Raw genomic sequence first — 16189 nt, forward strand, 5'->3', positions numbered from 1 at the left:
TGGGCAGGGAGAAACCTGCAACAATGAATGAATGAAAATCCAAAATCTCTGTAACTGTTCATTAAAATTAATAAAATTTTTTTTTTAAAAAAAAAAAGAGTTCCAGGTGAATGGGCCTAGTCCTGGACATAGCTTGGTGTCATCCTGTGTCAACTGAAATGGAGCCATTCTCAGTACAGATGGCAGGGTTCAAGGGGAATCAGTCTCAGCTGTGGATTGCAAGGTAAGACTGAGACAAGCATCGACAAAGGGGGTCCAGTTAGACAGTAACTCTCAGCTATAAATGGTGCAAACAACCTCAAAAGGGTATAAAAAAACATCAAAGGGGCTTTACTTCTGATAAGGCACGTTGTAATTCCTTCTGCTTAGGCTAAGGTAATAAGGGGAGGATGATTTTTTTTTAAGCTGGCAGAGTTGGTGGCTTTTTGGTTATCAGTCAGAGGGACCAAATCCCGCATCCTCGTCAGACTCCTCTGACTCTACCTTTGCTTCCACCTTGGCGGGGGCTGCAGCCACAGGAGCAGCAGTCACAAATGCAGATGGATTAGCCAGGAAGGCCTTGACCTTTGCAGCCAGTGGGAAGGGGTACTCAGTCTCCACGGACAAAGCCAGGACCCGCTTGTACCCACTGATGATCGAGTGGGGTACCGAGGCCACAGTCAGACATACGCTGGCAACATTGTGGACACCCTCCAAGAGGCGTGTAGGCAGAGTCCCCTCTGTGACGTCAAGCACTTCAGGACTGTTGTCAACACATGCTGGATGATCAGCCCGAAGGAGAAGGGGGAGGTCAGCATGTTAGCAGGGTGGCCTCACTAGCTCCCACCTTGTCTCCAGGATTTCAGTGGTGCCTCTGGAGATCTTAGTGGTGATGCACAAAGCCTGGAAGGAGGAGGTCTTCTCAAGGCCCAGACCAGTGTTCTGGGCCGGCACGGTAACCTCACACAGAGTGTTGGACAGTAAAATGTCCCTGAGCTCAGTGAGGACCTCTTGGTGAACACAAACCCCACGTTCCCCCAGGTGGGGGGCAGCAGCTTCTCCAGGGCCGAGTTGATGTCCAGGGGGCCACGGATGGCCTTGCACATCATTGTGTTCTTGCACATTGGTACCACAGCCTTCCCGTGGAAGAACAAGCAGGTCTGCTGCATCTACATGGAGCCCACATTATCTTTACCCGCAATGAAGCATTTTGGATCATCATCCTGACTCTCCTGAGGACAGCTGGGTAAGAGCGAAAAGGCCATTGTTTCGACTTTGGCCTGAGAGGCTGTGAAAATTGTTGTTGCTAGGTAGTTACCCCTGTGAACAACAGCCCTGCACCTTTGCCCTCTCCTGTGCCATTCTCATCAGCTCTCATACACCTGAGCCCACCGTTCTAGTCCTGTGTCAGTCTTGCCGAGGGTCTTCCTCTTCTCCCTCTCCAAGCACGATGTCCTTGGCCAGGGCTGGCCCTTCCTAACCACATGGCCGAGTATGTCAGATGGTCTCTGGGATCCTTGTCTCTAAGAAGCACCCTGGTTGCATTTTCTCCAAGATAAACTTGCTTGTTCTTTTGGTAGTCCACAAATATAACAGTACTCTTCTTCAACTCTACAAACAAAGGTATCAATTCTTTTTCTGCAATGAAGAGGAATGTGGCATTGGGATAAGAGGAAGACTCAACAATAACTTGCATTATACAGATGCTACAACCCTGCTTGCTGAAAGTGAAGAGGACTTGAAACACATGCTGCAGAAGATCAAAGACATGGATTACATCTCAACATCAAGAAAACAAAAATCCTCACCAGTGAACGAATGTCACGACAGATGGAGGAAAAATGGATATTATAAATTTCATCTTGCATGGATCCACAATCAAAATCCTTAGTACCAGCAGTCAAGCAGTCAGAAGACTGGTTGCATTGAGAAAATATGTTGTCAAGGACCTCACCAAAGTGCTAAGGAGTAATGATGTCAATTTAAACACTAAGGTACATAAGATTCAAGGCACAAGGGAAAAAAAAGATTCAAGGCATAGTCTTTTCAATACTCGCTACACAACTGAAAGTTGGACTATGAGTAAGGATGACAGAACAGATTTGAAATATCATTTGCTGGGTTGTGTCTTCCACTCACAAGAGGAGTAGAAAGAAATCTGGTTTTTGGAGAAAACTAATGACATTGGTTTGTTAAATTGTATTTACTGTTAATTGACTGGTAAAGAGTTCCTCCCAACCTTTGGGGAAGCTCTCCAGAATCAGATGCCTGGCCCACCAAAATTATGTCCTCCATCCATCTAGAGTCCATGATTTTCTCTTGGACTGAATCTGGGCCCTGTCCTAGATTTACAGAACCAAGATCTACACAGGAGTCACCTGGGAATCTATTGTTAACAGGAGTCTCAGGTGAGTCTTAAAAATCCAAGCAGTTTGAAACATTTGGACAGTATTAAGTACAAGTTTTAACCCTTTAGTCAGAGTTTCAGTGCAGTAACCTGCCAGTGAATTTTTCACATAATATTGAGTTCTTGTGGGAGGAAGATGGGCAATCTTCCTCCCATGTGATGTATAGCCTCTGAAAACCCACTGGAGAATCAGCTCTTGAGTTGGTTCCCTCTTGAGGGCACACAACAATACTGAGTTAAATTTAACGCCATTCTGAAGTTGTATGTTAAATCTGAGTCTACGTTCTCCTTTATTTGTCCAGACCTTTGATGGCACCTAGCTTTTCTGCTGATGACTCTTTTATTTTGTATGCTTCTGCATTTTTAAACACAATGTTGTTGTTGCTGCTGTGTACCGGTGAGTCAGGAATGACCCATAGCTGACCCTCCAGCAGGGTTTTCAGAGGCAGCTAATTGCACGGGAGGCAATCTCCCCCTCAGTCTTTGTGTAGCTGAGCAAATTATCTCCTGTCCCTGGAGAAGGGTGTTCACACACTGGAAAGGGTGTCTGCATGTCAAGTCAGCCCCAATGTGGCAGAGGTACCACATGCACACGGACTGGTGCTGCTGGCCACATCAGGATGGCAGACTCACTGCCCTAAGCAATGCTTAACGCCAGCGCTCTCCATTCTGTATTGTCTGCTCTGGGCCATCGTGGGGCCACTGGAGATCTTCATTGTCCATTCTGTCCTCGCTCTCCATGCCCAATAGGAAGCTCTTCGGAGATGCAGCATCATCAGGGACCTTTGTCTTCTTCTTCCTCCTCTTCATCTGCCTTGCCAGTTCAGCCAGCTGCTCTCGGGAATCATCATGCAGCCCCTGGCTCATATCAGCAAGTCCCCTCTCCCTCTTTTGTTTGTATTCCATGATCTGCTTGTGGAGCGCCTCATGATCAATCTCACACAGACGAGGGTGCTCGGCTGGCTGGGTAGCACCAAACAGGGGTTGCTGGTCGGAAGAATCCCTATGAGGAGAGAAGAGCCATCACACAACAGGCAAAACAAAAGCCAGGCCCTTGACCCGCATGGCCTTGACTTCTACAGGACTGCAAACTGGTGCTGAGTGCAGTGGCACACTTCACCAATGTGGCTGAGACAGGATGCTGTAGCCAGCATTATTTATCTGGTGCCTTGGGCACCAACCAGGGAACAATGGCTTGAATGCTTCTATTCTCCCTAGCTCTGACCTGGGACTGTGCTCTTCAATGTGATGTCTAACACAAGGTACAAACATCTCAGGAACCCTAGTATGAACTAAACATCCCACTGCAAGAATTGATCAGAGAGTACAAGCAGCAAAGTGAAGTTTATAAGGAATATGTAAGGATAAAGAAACAGGGTTATCATTTTGTTGTGTAAATAAGGAAATAAATTCTCCCCCTCCAAAAAACCCCAAAGCAACTAAAGACCAAAAGAAATTCACTGGAATGTAAGAAAATATCACATTTGCAGATAGGTCTGCATCTTTAGATCTTATAATTTTTCAGCAAGCACACATAATTTTCTAAAAATAATAAAGATGTTAATGTATGTTGTAGATTAAAATGTAACTATGTACTAGCTTGCCTCTCTTATATGGTTCTCTTGGGCTACATCTTTAAACATGTAAATAAAACCAGCAAACACATTGACATAGATGTGATGCAAACAGCAAGTCACCTGACATCACTCTCTATGGCTTCTTCTTTCCCATCAGGGGGCCCAAAATCAGCAACTGCCAGTAACTGATCAATCTAAAAAGGAACATAAACATGTACATCACTGCTGTGTCCAGTCTTGAACGAGGCTAAAAGATGCTGCGGTGAGCATTATTCACTATCGCAAGAACATGGAAACAACCACAACCAAACAGATTGAGAAACTGTGGTACATTCACACGATGGAATACTGTGCAGCACACAGGAGCAATGACTTTGAAAAATACTATATAACTTGCGAGAGACTGGAGAACATTATACTGAGTGAACTAACTCAATCTCATAAAGACAAATACTGGATAAGACCATTATTGTAAAAATAGTAGTAACTGTGTAAGGGGGCCAAAGGGGGGAAGGAATGGGAGCAAAGGGGTAAGGATGGATAGGGAGGAAATCATAGGACCACACAATTTGAAGGGTGGAGGGAGGAGGTAAATGGGAAAGATCTGACAAGGACTTGAAAAGACAGGGTAATGGTGAGAATAGTCTAATGGTGTTTAATTTTATAAAACAGTGTATTGAAATGATTGTGTAAAATATAATGTCAATTAAGGAAAATGTGGGGCAAAAAATCTGCATTAAAAAAACCCATATAAATGCATACGTGTGTGTGTGTGTGTGTGTGTGTGTGTGTGTAGTCGTTGTCATGAGGCGCTGTCGAGTACGACTCATAACAACCCTATGAACAAAAGATCTGAACCCTGCTCTATATCATGCACCATCCTCACGCTTCCTGACACACAAGAGCCCACTGCAGCAGTCACTGGGTCAATTCACCAGATTAAGGGTCTTCCTCTCCTTCGCTGACCCTCCATCCTTCCCAACATCATGTCCTTCTCCAAAGAATACCATCTCCTAGCAATATGTCCTAAGCATGTTAGGCGAAGCCTCATTACTCTTGCCTCCAAAGAGCACACTGGTTGCACCCTCTCCAAGATGTATCTGTTCATTTTCTTTGCTGTCCACTGAATGGTCAGTGCTCTTCTCCAACATCACAGCTCAAAGGGGTCAATTCTTCTGTCATCCTTATTCACTGTCCAGGTCTTGGATGCATAGTTAATGATCAGAATGACTATGGCCTAAGTCAGACACACCTTAGTCTTCAAACTGACATCACTACTCAATAATTTGGAAAGGTCCCTAACTACAGATTTTCCCACTGCAGTGCATCTCTTTATTTTCTGACTGCTCGTACCAAGGGTCTTAACATGGATCCAAGCAAGATGAGGCTGGTGAGTTTCAATCTCCTCTCCATCCATCACGACATTGCCTATTGTTCCAGTGGTAAGAATCTTTGTTTGATCTTGAGATGCAATCCATACTGAAGGCTGTATTCCTTGATGTTCTGCAACAAGTGCTTCAAGTCCTCCTCACTTTCAGTAAGCAAAGTTGTGGCATCTGCATAATGCAGGTTATTGATAAGTATCCTTCCAATCCTGATGCCACATTCCTCTTCATAGAGTCCAGCTTTTTGGATAATTTGCTCAGCAAATTATCAGACTGAATAATAATACTACAGATTGAATAGGTACGAAGAGAGAATATGAACCCTGACGCACTCCCTTCCCAATTCCAAGCTATGTAGTGCTCCCCTGCTCCATTCACACAACAGCCATTTCACACAACAGCCTCCTGATCCAAGTACAGGTTCATCAAGAGCACAATCAAGTGCTCTGGGATTCCCATTCTTCTCAATGTCAGATACAAACCGGTCATGATCGACATAGTCAAACACCTTTGCATAGTCAATAAAATACAAATAGCCATTGTCCTGGTATTCCTTACTTTCATGCAGGATATGTCTGACATCAGCAATGATATCCTTGGTACCACAGCCTCTTCTAAATCCCACTTATACTTCCGGCAATTCCTATCTATGTACTGTTTCAGCTGTTTATTAATGATCTTCAGCAGTTTTTTGCTTGCATGTGATATCAATGATATAGCTGATAATTTCCACATTCACTTGAATCACCCTTCTTGGGAATAGGAACAAATATGGACTTCTTCCAATCCATTGGCCAGACAGCCGTCCTCCAAATTTCCTGGCATAGACCATTGAGTGCATCTAAGGCTGCATCTGTTAAATGAAACATGTCAATTGGTATCCCATCAGTTCCTGGGGCCTTATTTTTTGCCAATGACTTCAATGCAGCTTCTACTTCCTCCATTAACATTGGCTCCTGCTCATATGGTACTTACTGAAATTTTTCAGTGTCAATTAATTCTTTCTGGTACTCTTTTTTTTTTTTGAAGCTGTCAAGGATTTTATTCTACTTTTGTCAATAACTAACATGCACAGAAGCCAGAGTCCAGAAATCAGTGATGTATTATTTTAGGTAACCTTCAGCAAAAGTGCTCTTTAAAATTAGAAAGCAAGGATGTTACTTTGATAATTGAGGTGTATAACCAGATTCAAGTTATGGTCTTGTTCAAGTGCCTTATAGGCATGTGAAATCTGGAGAGTGTAAATGGAAATTTATTTAAAGAAATGATTCATTCCAATTGCAGTGGTGGTGAAGAATACAGAATATACGATGGACTATGAGAAGAACAAATATCTTACTGGAAGCACAGGCAGAATATTCCTCAGAAGTGAGGATAGTGAGACTTTATCTCACATAGGCTGGACATGTCATCACTGGAGGGCACTCTGCTTGGAAAAGTAGAGGGTCAATGGAAAAAAGACGGAGACTCCAAGAGATATATGGACAAAAGCGCTCCGACCTTAGCACTGTGTTTAAACATAGCAATGACTAAGGATGGTACAAGACAAAGTTACATTTCACTCTGTTACACTTAAAGTTATTATGACCCTGAGACAACTCAATGGCACCTAGGGTGTTTGAAAATAAAACAACATCGATATTTGCCCATCTTTGTATAAGCTCTCTTACCTGGTATCTTTTATGGAGACCAAAAGCTAAAAGATGAGTAAAAGATTTTTAAAAATCTCATCACTAACTAACTAACAACAAGAACAACAAATATATATAATTTTTTTTTTAATTTTCTGGACTTGTACTAATAAAAGTAACATTAACGTAATCTGGACTTCCAGAAATAAAAACTAATCAATTACTGATTATCAAAACTTAAAAAGCAATTGGATTGAGAGGATTCTCACAACAGTTATGGAATCACAATTTTAGAAAAGCAAAATTATTTGTAGAATTGGTCCACAGAACATGGAATATCTTAATTCCTCTTATTTCAACCTCTATAATTTGACTCAAACGCTCTTTAAACTGATAAAGTGACTTTACAGTCTATACTTTGTAAGACAGCAGGCAAGTCTAACACAGAAGAAACTATATAATGGGGCACAGGGGATGACTTTTGTGGCACTGTTCCGTTTTTATTTATCCAAACTGTTGCTTTCAGTCCTGTGTTGAGGCCGCCTTGTATATCGGTTTCTAGCGTGTCACCAACCATCACACAGTCTTCAGGTTGTACTCCAAGGAGATGACAGCAATAATAAAATATGGAAGAGGATGGTTTCTCCTCTTTTTGTTCTCCACCTACAACAACAGCATCAAAATAGGACTCACAGGCACAAGCCTCAATCTTTTCCCTCTGGGTCTGCCTGTCTCCGCTGGTTAGTAGAAGCAGGCGGACCTCCTTCCGAAGTTCAGTAAGCATAGTTTCTGACATCTTCTTCCAAGGTCAAATGCTGTAAACGGGTAGATTTCCATAGGAAATAGCATTCTTCAGCCAATTTCCTATTGGCTGCACCACCTTTTGTTTCTTGGATTGCTTCTTCCCAGTATGAAGTTCTTAGATCAGTAATGCATGTATTGAAAGGATAAAAACCTTCCTTGCTGAGTTTAACTTGAACTTTGTCACAGATGATCTCGGCTGCTTCTTTGTAATCATATTTTGATTTTAAGAGCTTTATCACATTCTTCCTCCAGGACCAGAGGAAGACTCTTCAACAACCTATGTTATGCAGATGACACAACCTTGCTTGCACAAGTGACGTCTTGGAAATACTTGCTCCACCATGCCTCTCCTGCTCGCCCCGGCCGTGTCAACAAGCGTGTTGTCCAGATCAAAAAACACTGCCTGCACCTGGCGTTGCCCCATTGGTTCCGCCACCGCCCAGTGGGTAAAGCAGCAAAGGATACCAGACTGAGGCGGAAAGAACGTGCCTCTGGTACTCTTTATATTCCCATTTTCTTTTGATGCTTTCTGGGTCATTCAATATACTGCCCATACTATCTTCCAACATTGTGACATAAGGCTTAAATTTGCTTTTCTGTTCTCAGCTTGAAAAATGAAGACCGAGTTCTTCCTTTTTATTCTCTAATTTCAGCTCTCTGCACAATCCATTATCATACTTTCCTTTGTCCTCCTTAGCTGCCCTTTGAAATCATCTCTTCAGGTCTTTCACTTTGACATGTTTTTCTTTAGATTTGGCTTCTCAATGTTCCAGTGAAATCTTTAGAAATCTCTTCTACATCCATTTTCAATTTTTTCTTTCTCCTCTTTTTTTGTAATGACCTTTTGCTTTCTTCATGGATGATATCCTTGGTATCATCTCACAACTCATCTGTTCTTCTATCATTGATGTTCAATGCCTCAAACCCATTTTTTTCTTTTTTGGTATTATTTTTACATGTACTATCAAATCAGATCTGACTGGTACAGGAGGAGATTGTCCCCTCCTTCTTCAGCAGAGCATCTGGTGGATTTGAACCGCGTACTTCTGGGATTGCAGTGCAGCGTCTTGCCGGTAGGCCACCAGACTAAAACCCATTCTTAAGATATCATGAAATTCTGATGGAATTGATTCAAGATCATATCTTGGTTCCTGTGGACTTATTTTCATTTTCTTTGGCCTCCATTTGAACTTGCATATGAGTAATTGATGATCTGACCCACAGTCTGCCCCTGGTCTAGTTGTGACTGCTGATATTGAGTTTCTCCAATGATTTCTTTCCCAAATATAGTCAATCTGATTTCTATGCAGCCCATCAGGTGAAATCTACCTGTAAAGTCATCTTTTGTGTCTTGTAAATACAAAATTCAGTCATTCTATTTCCAGCTTCATTTCTATCACCAAGCCCATATTTTCCAACTACTGTTCCTTCTTCACTGTTTCCTACTTTTGCATTCCAGCCACCAATTATCATTAATGTTTCCTGAATCCATGTTCGGTCAATGTCAGACTGAAAAATTTGATAAAATTTCTCAATTTCTTCCTTTTTTGGCACTAGATGTAGGAGCATATACTTGGATAACAGCTGTGTTAATAGGTCTTCCTTGTACGCATATGGATATTATCCTATACTCACAACATTGTATTTCAGGATAAAATTGAAATTGTCTTTTTTAGTATGAATGCCACACCATTCTTCCTTTGTTTTTCATCCCCGCAAAGTGTATCATATGATTATCTGATTCAAAGTGGCCAAAGTTGGTCCGTCACAATTCACTAATGCCTAGTATGTCAATATTCATGCATTCCACTTCATTTTCAACACTTTCCAGTTTTACAACATTCAAGCTATAATTACATTCAAGCGGTAATCATTCCATGTACCAATTGTTAAACAATGTTTGTTACTGATTTTCCTCATATCAACTGACTTCCAATCTGGGCTCTACCACTATACTACCATAACTATCCTCTTGGCTTAGTGTTCATAGGGTTTTCAAAAGCCTTTTTTTTTTAAATTTTGTGTGCGTGTACCGTCAAATCAGATCTGACTGGTACAGGAGGATATTGCGTCTCCTTCTCCGGCAGAGCGTCTGGTGGATTTGAACCGTGTTCCTCTGGGATTGCAGTGCAGCTTCTTGCCACTAGGCCACCAGAGCTCCCCTTTCAAAAGCCTTTTATTTAGAGAGTACATGGCCAATCCTGCTTCATAGTCTGTCTTAATCAGGGAGCTCCACCAAAACCCATCACAATGGGATACCCTTTTAGAATCTGACAAACCAGTGGCAAAGATTTCAATATCACAGCAACCCCAAGTAATCGCAGCAAACTGACAGACAAGTGCTGCACCACTTAGAACAACGTTCTCCCCAAACATGCAGGCCCGAGGGTCCAACCAGCTTTTAAATAAATACAAGGCCCGCCCACCAGATCCTGTTTGCCTACACAAGAGGCTTTCCACCTAAGCTGATTGTAGATGAGATCAGATACAGTTAATCATCATACACTCGATTGCTATCACAGTTAGAAATGCCCAAACAGCTTACCCCCAGCTTTCAAGTAAATCAGAAACACTCACCCACTAGGATCTAACTTCACCAAGCTCACACAATTTGATAGGTAGAGGGAAGGGTGGGTAAAGGAAATGGGAAAATCCAGTATGAAAAGTAATGTATATGAACTTTGTAAGTAAACGAGTATAAAATTTTATTTAAATAAAACAAAACCTAGTACATGTTTAGTGAGTTTTCTTTTTCATAAAATTTTTATTTTATACTGGTTTACTTACAAAGTTCATATACTTTGTTGTTCATGAATTTTCATTTTTACAATTAATCTACAACTCTGGTGGTCTAGCAGTAAGGAGTTGCATGACCAAACCAGACGCATGTGGTTCAAATCCACCAGATGCTCTGTGGGAGAAAGATGGGCAATCTCCTTCCATGTGATTTACAGCTTGTGAAAACTCACGGGAGGATCAGCTATGAGTTGGTTCCAACTCAAAAGCAACAATAACTAACCACAAAAACAATTTTAACTGCAGAATCAAAGATCTTACAAGTCACAACTGTGAAAATGGACAGTATACCACTAAGAACCATGACCAGGCTTTGAGGGAAGAGATAGAAGGATGGACCCTGGAGACCTCAGACTTCTTAGCCAAGAAATGGAGACTGTATTTACCCATCAGAGATGTGGTGAAATGCAAGTCAAATTCAACACCTAATGTGTGTTTACCAGTCAGGTGCAGTGAGACACATGATGGTGGTTTCCTCTGGAGGCCAAGTCTGATCAAGTCAGGGAGCATTTTCCAAATGTCCCTTCTCCATTGCTTCTTTATATCTGGGGCATTATATTTTGAGTGTTTAGAAGTGAAACTGAGATGTGACCGAGGAGAAGAGGAGTGTGTCAGGAAGGCTCACCTCAGCAAGAGCAGTGCTCCCTCTGTCCTGAACAAAGATGATGGGTGGAACATTGCGCAGTATTTGCTGGGAGATGAGCAGATGCCTAGAAGAGAAGCCCTTACTCAGAGGCTGCATGGCCCTGGTGCAGGGAGGGAGCAAGCTGGAACTAAATACACCAGAGGTGCACTAAGAATTCAAGCTGGGAGACACCCAACCCAGGATGACAGTCTACCCAGAAGACTAATCAGCCAACCGCAAACCACTCAGCACAGGGAAACACATGGTTCTGATCACACGAACCCTTCAAATGCATCTTGGGGAGCCAAGGGTCCCACAACCGTCCCCCTGGGAGCCACTGAAACAGCTGATGGTGAATAGGAAAATGGAAATTCCAGAAAAAGCTTCCAGAATTTTCTTTAAAGCAAACACAATGAGAAATTAAGGATGTGCACCTACAAGTGAACACATCTGGGAAACCCAGGGGCCATTATCATGCACTCTGGAAGCCAAAGGCCTTTACCTTAGGTGGGTGGCGCTCTTCTGCAGGATAGCTTGGGCATGCTCGTGCTGCTCCACAGACAGAGATGTCCTCCAGTACACACGGCAGGCAGAGAAATCTGATGTAAGAGACACCTGAGTCCCTCCCACCCCAGCAGCAGTGAATATCGTGGCCACACAGGCTGTCCTGATACACAGTCACCAGGAGGCAGAGAACAGCCACTCAGCTTAGGGCAGACCATCACCTTCTGTTGTTGCCATGGACACTTAGCCACCTGGTAAGCCCAGCTCTAAATCCCAATGCCTTTGTTCAGAGGCATCACTCTGAGATGCCTGATCTATCACTGGTCTTTATATGCCACTGAGGTACAGGGAAACATAACTACCTCGCAAACCATCCTTTGACATCTCATGTCCTCACACTCACGAGTGTCTGGTCTGTGTGTACTCCACCCACATGAGTACCTGAATCATTGCTGCACCTGACACTAAAGGCCTCAAAAATGCTGTGCTTTCAGGACTGAAGCAGAGCTCAGCTCCCAACCTACCTTGGACAGCTCCACGTTCAGGTCATAGACCTCCTGGCTCACATCAGATGTACATAATAAATCTGTCAATGCTTTGTACAGAAGGCCATTCAGGGCTCTCAGGCGCACATGGTCTTCCTTCCTGTTTTTCTTGGAAGTAGTCTTCACCAGGGACTCCAACTTGGATGGTCTGTAAGTCTTCATGAAGAAAGACAATGTTTTTACTGCCTCTGTTCTAGCACTCCATTTAGAACTGCCTCCTTTGAGATGAGACCAGAACTGGATGGAACCTTGCTACAATTACTATTCTGATCAAAGACTGCATAGAAGAATCTTGTTCAAAAGGGGGGAAATGTAGAACAGAATTTAAAATAACCATGGATGCTAGACTTATTGGAACCAAGGGATGGATCCCTGAAACTACTGCTCAAAGTAATCTTTAAATCTTAAACCAAAAATATCCCCCAAAGTAATTCTAAACAGAATACTTCAGCTTAACTAGTAAAAATGTTCTGCCTTGAGCATAATGCACTTAAGAACTGTCTATATGGGATCAAAGTGACCACAGCATCTGAAGGGGCAGAGTTTATGGTAATAATGGAGGAGGCAGTCAGAAAAGGAAGGAAAGGATGGCTGTACAATGTGAAGAATGCGATCAACATCACTAGATTGTACATGGAAAAACCGTATGCAGAGTTGTGTATGTTCTCAACAACAAAAGAACTAAAACCTAGCATTGTTGTTGTCGTTGTTATGTGCAGTAGAGTTGCTTGCAACTCATAGTGACCCTATGTACAAGAGCCCTAAATGCTGCTCTATCCTGTGCCAACCTCACTGTCTCCGACACACTCCCACAACCCCAATCACTGTATCAATCCATCTCATCAAAGGTCTTCCTCTCCTGAGCTGTTCCTCTCCAAGAAGCAGTCCCTCCTTGCAACATACCCAAAGTATGTCAGACGAAGCTTCAGAATCTTTGATTCCAAGGAGCAACCTGGCTTCACCCTCTCCAGGACATAAAAATATACAAAGGTAGCATGACAACTTTACATTAAATCTCTGTAATTTACTCCAAAAAAAAAAAAAACCATCAGCAAACCAAACAAAAAAAACCCTCAAAAACAAGGTCTAAAAAGGACTTGACAGCTGAACAAATAAAATAAAAATTACTCTCTAGCACCTTGGCTTTCATTAAGAAAAGGCCTTTTTTTATGGACAAAGACCATTCTGGATCTCACCAAGCATCCTTCCAAATATATAAGTAATGTCACTAGTCTTTTAAAACTTTTTTATATTAGCGAGCTCTGGTGGTCTAGTGGCAAGAAGGTGCACTGCAATACCAGAAGTACATGGTTCAAATCCACCAGATGTTCTGCTGGGAAAAGAGGCAATCTCTTCCTGTACCTGTCAGATCTGATTTTGATGGTACATGCACAAATAAAAAAAAAACTAAACAAACAAAAACAAACTTCTTTATATTGAGAAAAAATTAACACAGCAAAAATCCATCCAATTAAAGTGGTTTTTAATAACTGGGGAAAATCTCATACAGGTAATTTATTGTATAAAATTTCACAGTAGCCACGTATGTATGTGAACTGAAAACTGAATGCATAAGTCTATTAGATTTTGATATTACCATAATATCTTAGAAAATTTTAACATTGTTGCGTAGCACACAGTGCATAGTGTGTGCATGGGGCAGAGCAGCCTGCCTGTCAAGGTGGGACTCCCTGCAAGTTCTTCCTCTTCCCTCTGTGGAACTCTCAACCTTATGGGGTTTTTTTTTTTATTTTTGTGTGACTGTACCGTCAACTCTGATCTGACTGGTACAGGAGATTGTCCCTCCTTTCCTGGCAGAGCATCTGGTGGATTCGAACCGTGAGCCTCTGGGATTGTAGTTGCAGCTCCTTGCCACTAGGCCACCAGAGCTCCCCTCAACCTTATGGGTTTTGAAACCAGGCCCCTCATCTTGGAATGTGTGAGCTCCTTGGATGCAAGTGAGCTTCTTTGCTTCATTCTCCGTGAGCCTCTTAAACCTTTCCATGAAGTTTTCAACCTTCCTTAAATGGTTTCTTTGTCCTGAATAAGGGAACGCGCTCTAAAGGGTCGAGGACTAGATTGTATCTGTTAAATCCATTTTCGACTGTGTTTGCTTTTGAATGAATGCAGACCATAAATGATGCAACTAAGCCCGAGTACTGAAGGCATGTAAACCATGATGATGAATGATTTTCAAGAATTCTTTAAAGGATGATGGTACAGAAAACAATAGGACTACAACTGCTGTTATTATAAGGAACCAAAAGTTTCATCCTTAGATCTGGATGAATAAATATTCAAGTCCTTAACAGAACGCATTCATTACCTCAGGTGTGTCATGCAACATCTTGACAAAGAAAAATGAACTCATTATGGAAACAAGAAGCAAATGATCAAAATTCTGACACTGATCATCCTATTTCACAATAATTATATAAAAATTCATGATTGGATACATGATATATACTAGGCAATAAAATCTTTCTAAATAAGAAAATTTTAGTGGAAATTTTTGTGAGTTGTTTTTTTCCCCTTTAAATCAAACTTACGTGTTACCAATGGCAACTAGTCCATCCACAGACATATGTTCCTCTTTTAAACATCGAAATGGAAAGAGTCTTGCCAATCTTTAAAACTTAACTGCATTCAGGGAAATAAGGGGATTATTGCTGTTATATACTTACCAGGTGAGACCCCAAGACAGGACTGTCATACCAAAACTTTTTTCTATAGGGAGAAAACAAAAATTATGTTGAACACTAATGGCAAGTTAAAAACACAAAACCATGTAAGTTATCTCAAGAGGTAACACTATTGTTTCTAAGGAGCTGAACATGGTCTTAGACTCATGTCACTGTGAATTTAAGGAACACGATATCTAGTAACATGTAGTGGACAGACAACAGTTTTAATTCAGCCTAGTAACTTTCACTTTAAGTCTATTTCCAGTCCTAAAAGTAGATAAATAAGATCTTAAAACAGTATGCCTCTCAATGGAGAGAGGTTAAAGGCATTCCCTTTAAGAAGAGGAAGCAGACAAGGATGCCCACTATTACCTCTCTCATTTAATATTGTATTGGGAGTCTTAGCGATAGCAATAAGACAAGAGAAGGGAATAAAAGGTATTCAAATTGGTAAAGAGGATGTAAAATTATCTCTCTATGCAGATGATATGATAGTATACTTAGAAAACCCTAAAGACTCAGAAAGAAAACTATTGGACACAGTGGACCAATTCAGCAAAGTAGCAGGATACAAGATCAACATACAAAAATCAGTTGGATTTCTCTATAGTTACAAAGAGAATAGAGTTGGAACTAAGAAAAACAATACCATTCACAATAGCTAATCACAAGAATAAATACTTGGGAGTAAACCTAACCATAAGCACAAAGGATCTATTCAAAGAAAATTACAAAACATTAGTACAAGAAACAAAAAGAAACCTGGAAAAGTGGAAGAATATCCCTTGCTCACGGATAGGAAGCCTCAATTATTGTGAAAATAGCAATACTGCCAAAGGCAATTTACACGTTTAATGCAATCCCAATACAAATATCAATCTCATTCTTCAACAAGATGGAAAAGGCAATCTCCAGTTTCATTTGGAATGGAAAGAAGACCCGAATAAGCAAAGCACTCCTTAAACATAGAGGAAAGGTAGGAGGCATCTCATTCCCTGATTTCAAATCCTACTACTCTGCCATGATGGTTAAGATAGCATGGTACTGGTACAATGACAGACACATAGATCAATGGAATAGAATTGAGATCCCGGAGATCAGCCTATCTATATACGGGCAACTGATTTTTGACAAGGAGATGAAATCACTTAAATGGGGAAACAACAGCCTTTTTAACAAATGGTGCAGGCAAAATTGGAAAAGTATCTGCAAAAGACTCAAGTAAGATCCACACCTCACTCCATATACAAAA

The 16189-nt window shown here is 41.5% G+C and overlaps 1 protein-coding gene and 2 pseudogenes across 1 annotated transcript in view; all 3 read right to left on the reverse strand.

The window, feature by feature from the left end:
- Positions 1–432: 432 nt before the first annotated feature.
- On the reverse strand, positions 433–1675 carry LOC102846860 (annotated as a pseudogene).
- Positions 1676–3034: 1359 nt separating this feature from the next.
- Positions 3035–16189, reverse strand: part of LOC102847264 (putative ribosome-binding factor A, mitochondrial-like) — a 21713-nt gene continuing 8558 nt past the window's right edge. The window contains exons 5-10 of the mRNA XM_006897240.1: positions 14938–14980; positions 12233–12409; positions 11707–11819; positions 11205–11289; positions 4084–4157; positions 3035–3389 (exon numbers count right to left, since the gene is read on the reverse strand). Of these exons, the coding sequence (XP_006897302.1) occupies positions 3035–3389; positions 4084–4157; positions 11205–11289; positions 11707–11819; positions 12233–12409; positions 14938–14980 (847 nt within the window). The remainder of the gene's footprint in view (positions 3390–4083; positions 4158–11204; positions 11290–11706; positions 11820–12232; positions 12410–14937; positions 14981–16189) is intronic.
- Positions 7365–8207, reverse strand: LOC102871959 (annotated as a pseudogene).

Source organism: Elephantulus edwardii, unplaced genomic scaffold, assembly GCF_000299155.1.
Source record: "Elephantulus edwardii isolate Elephantulus edwardi_28Jun2011 unplaced genomic scaffold, EleEdw1.0 scaffold00207, whole genome shotgun sequence".
Classification (NCBI taxonomy): Eukaryota; Metazoa; Chordata; class Mammalia; order Macroscelidea; family Macroscelididae; genus Elephantulus; species Elephantulus edwardii.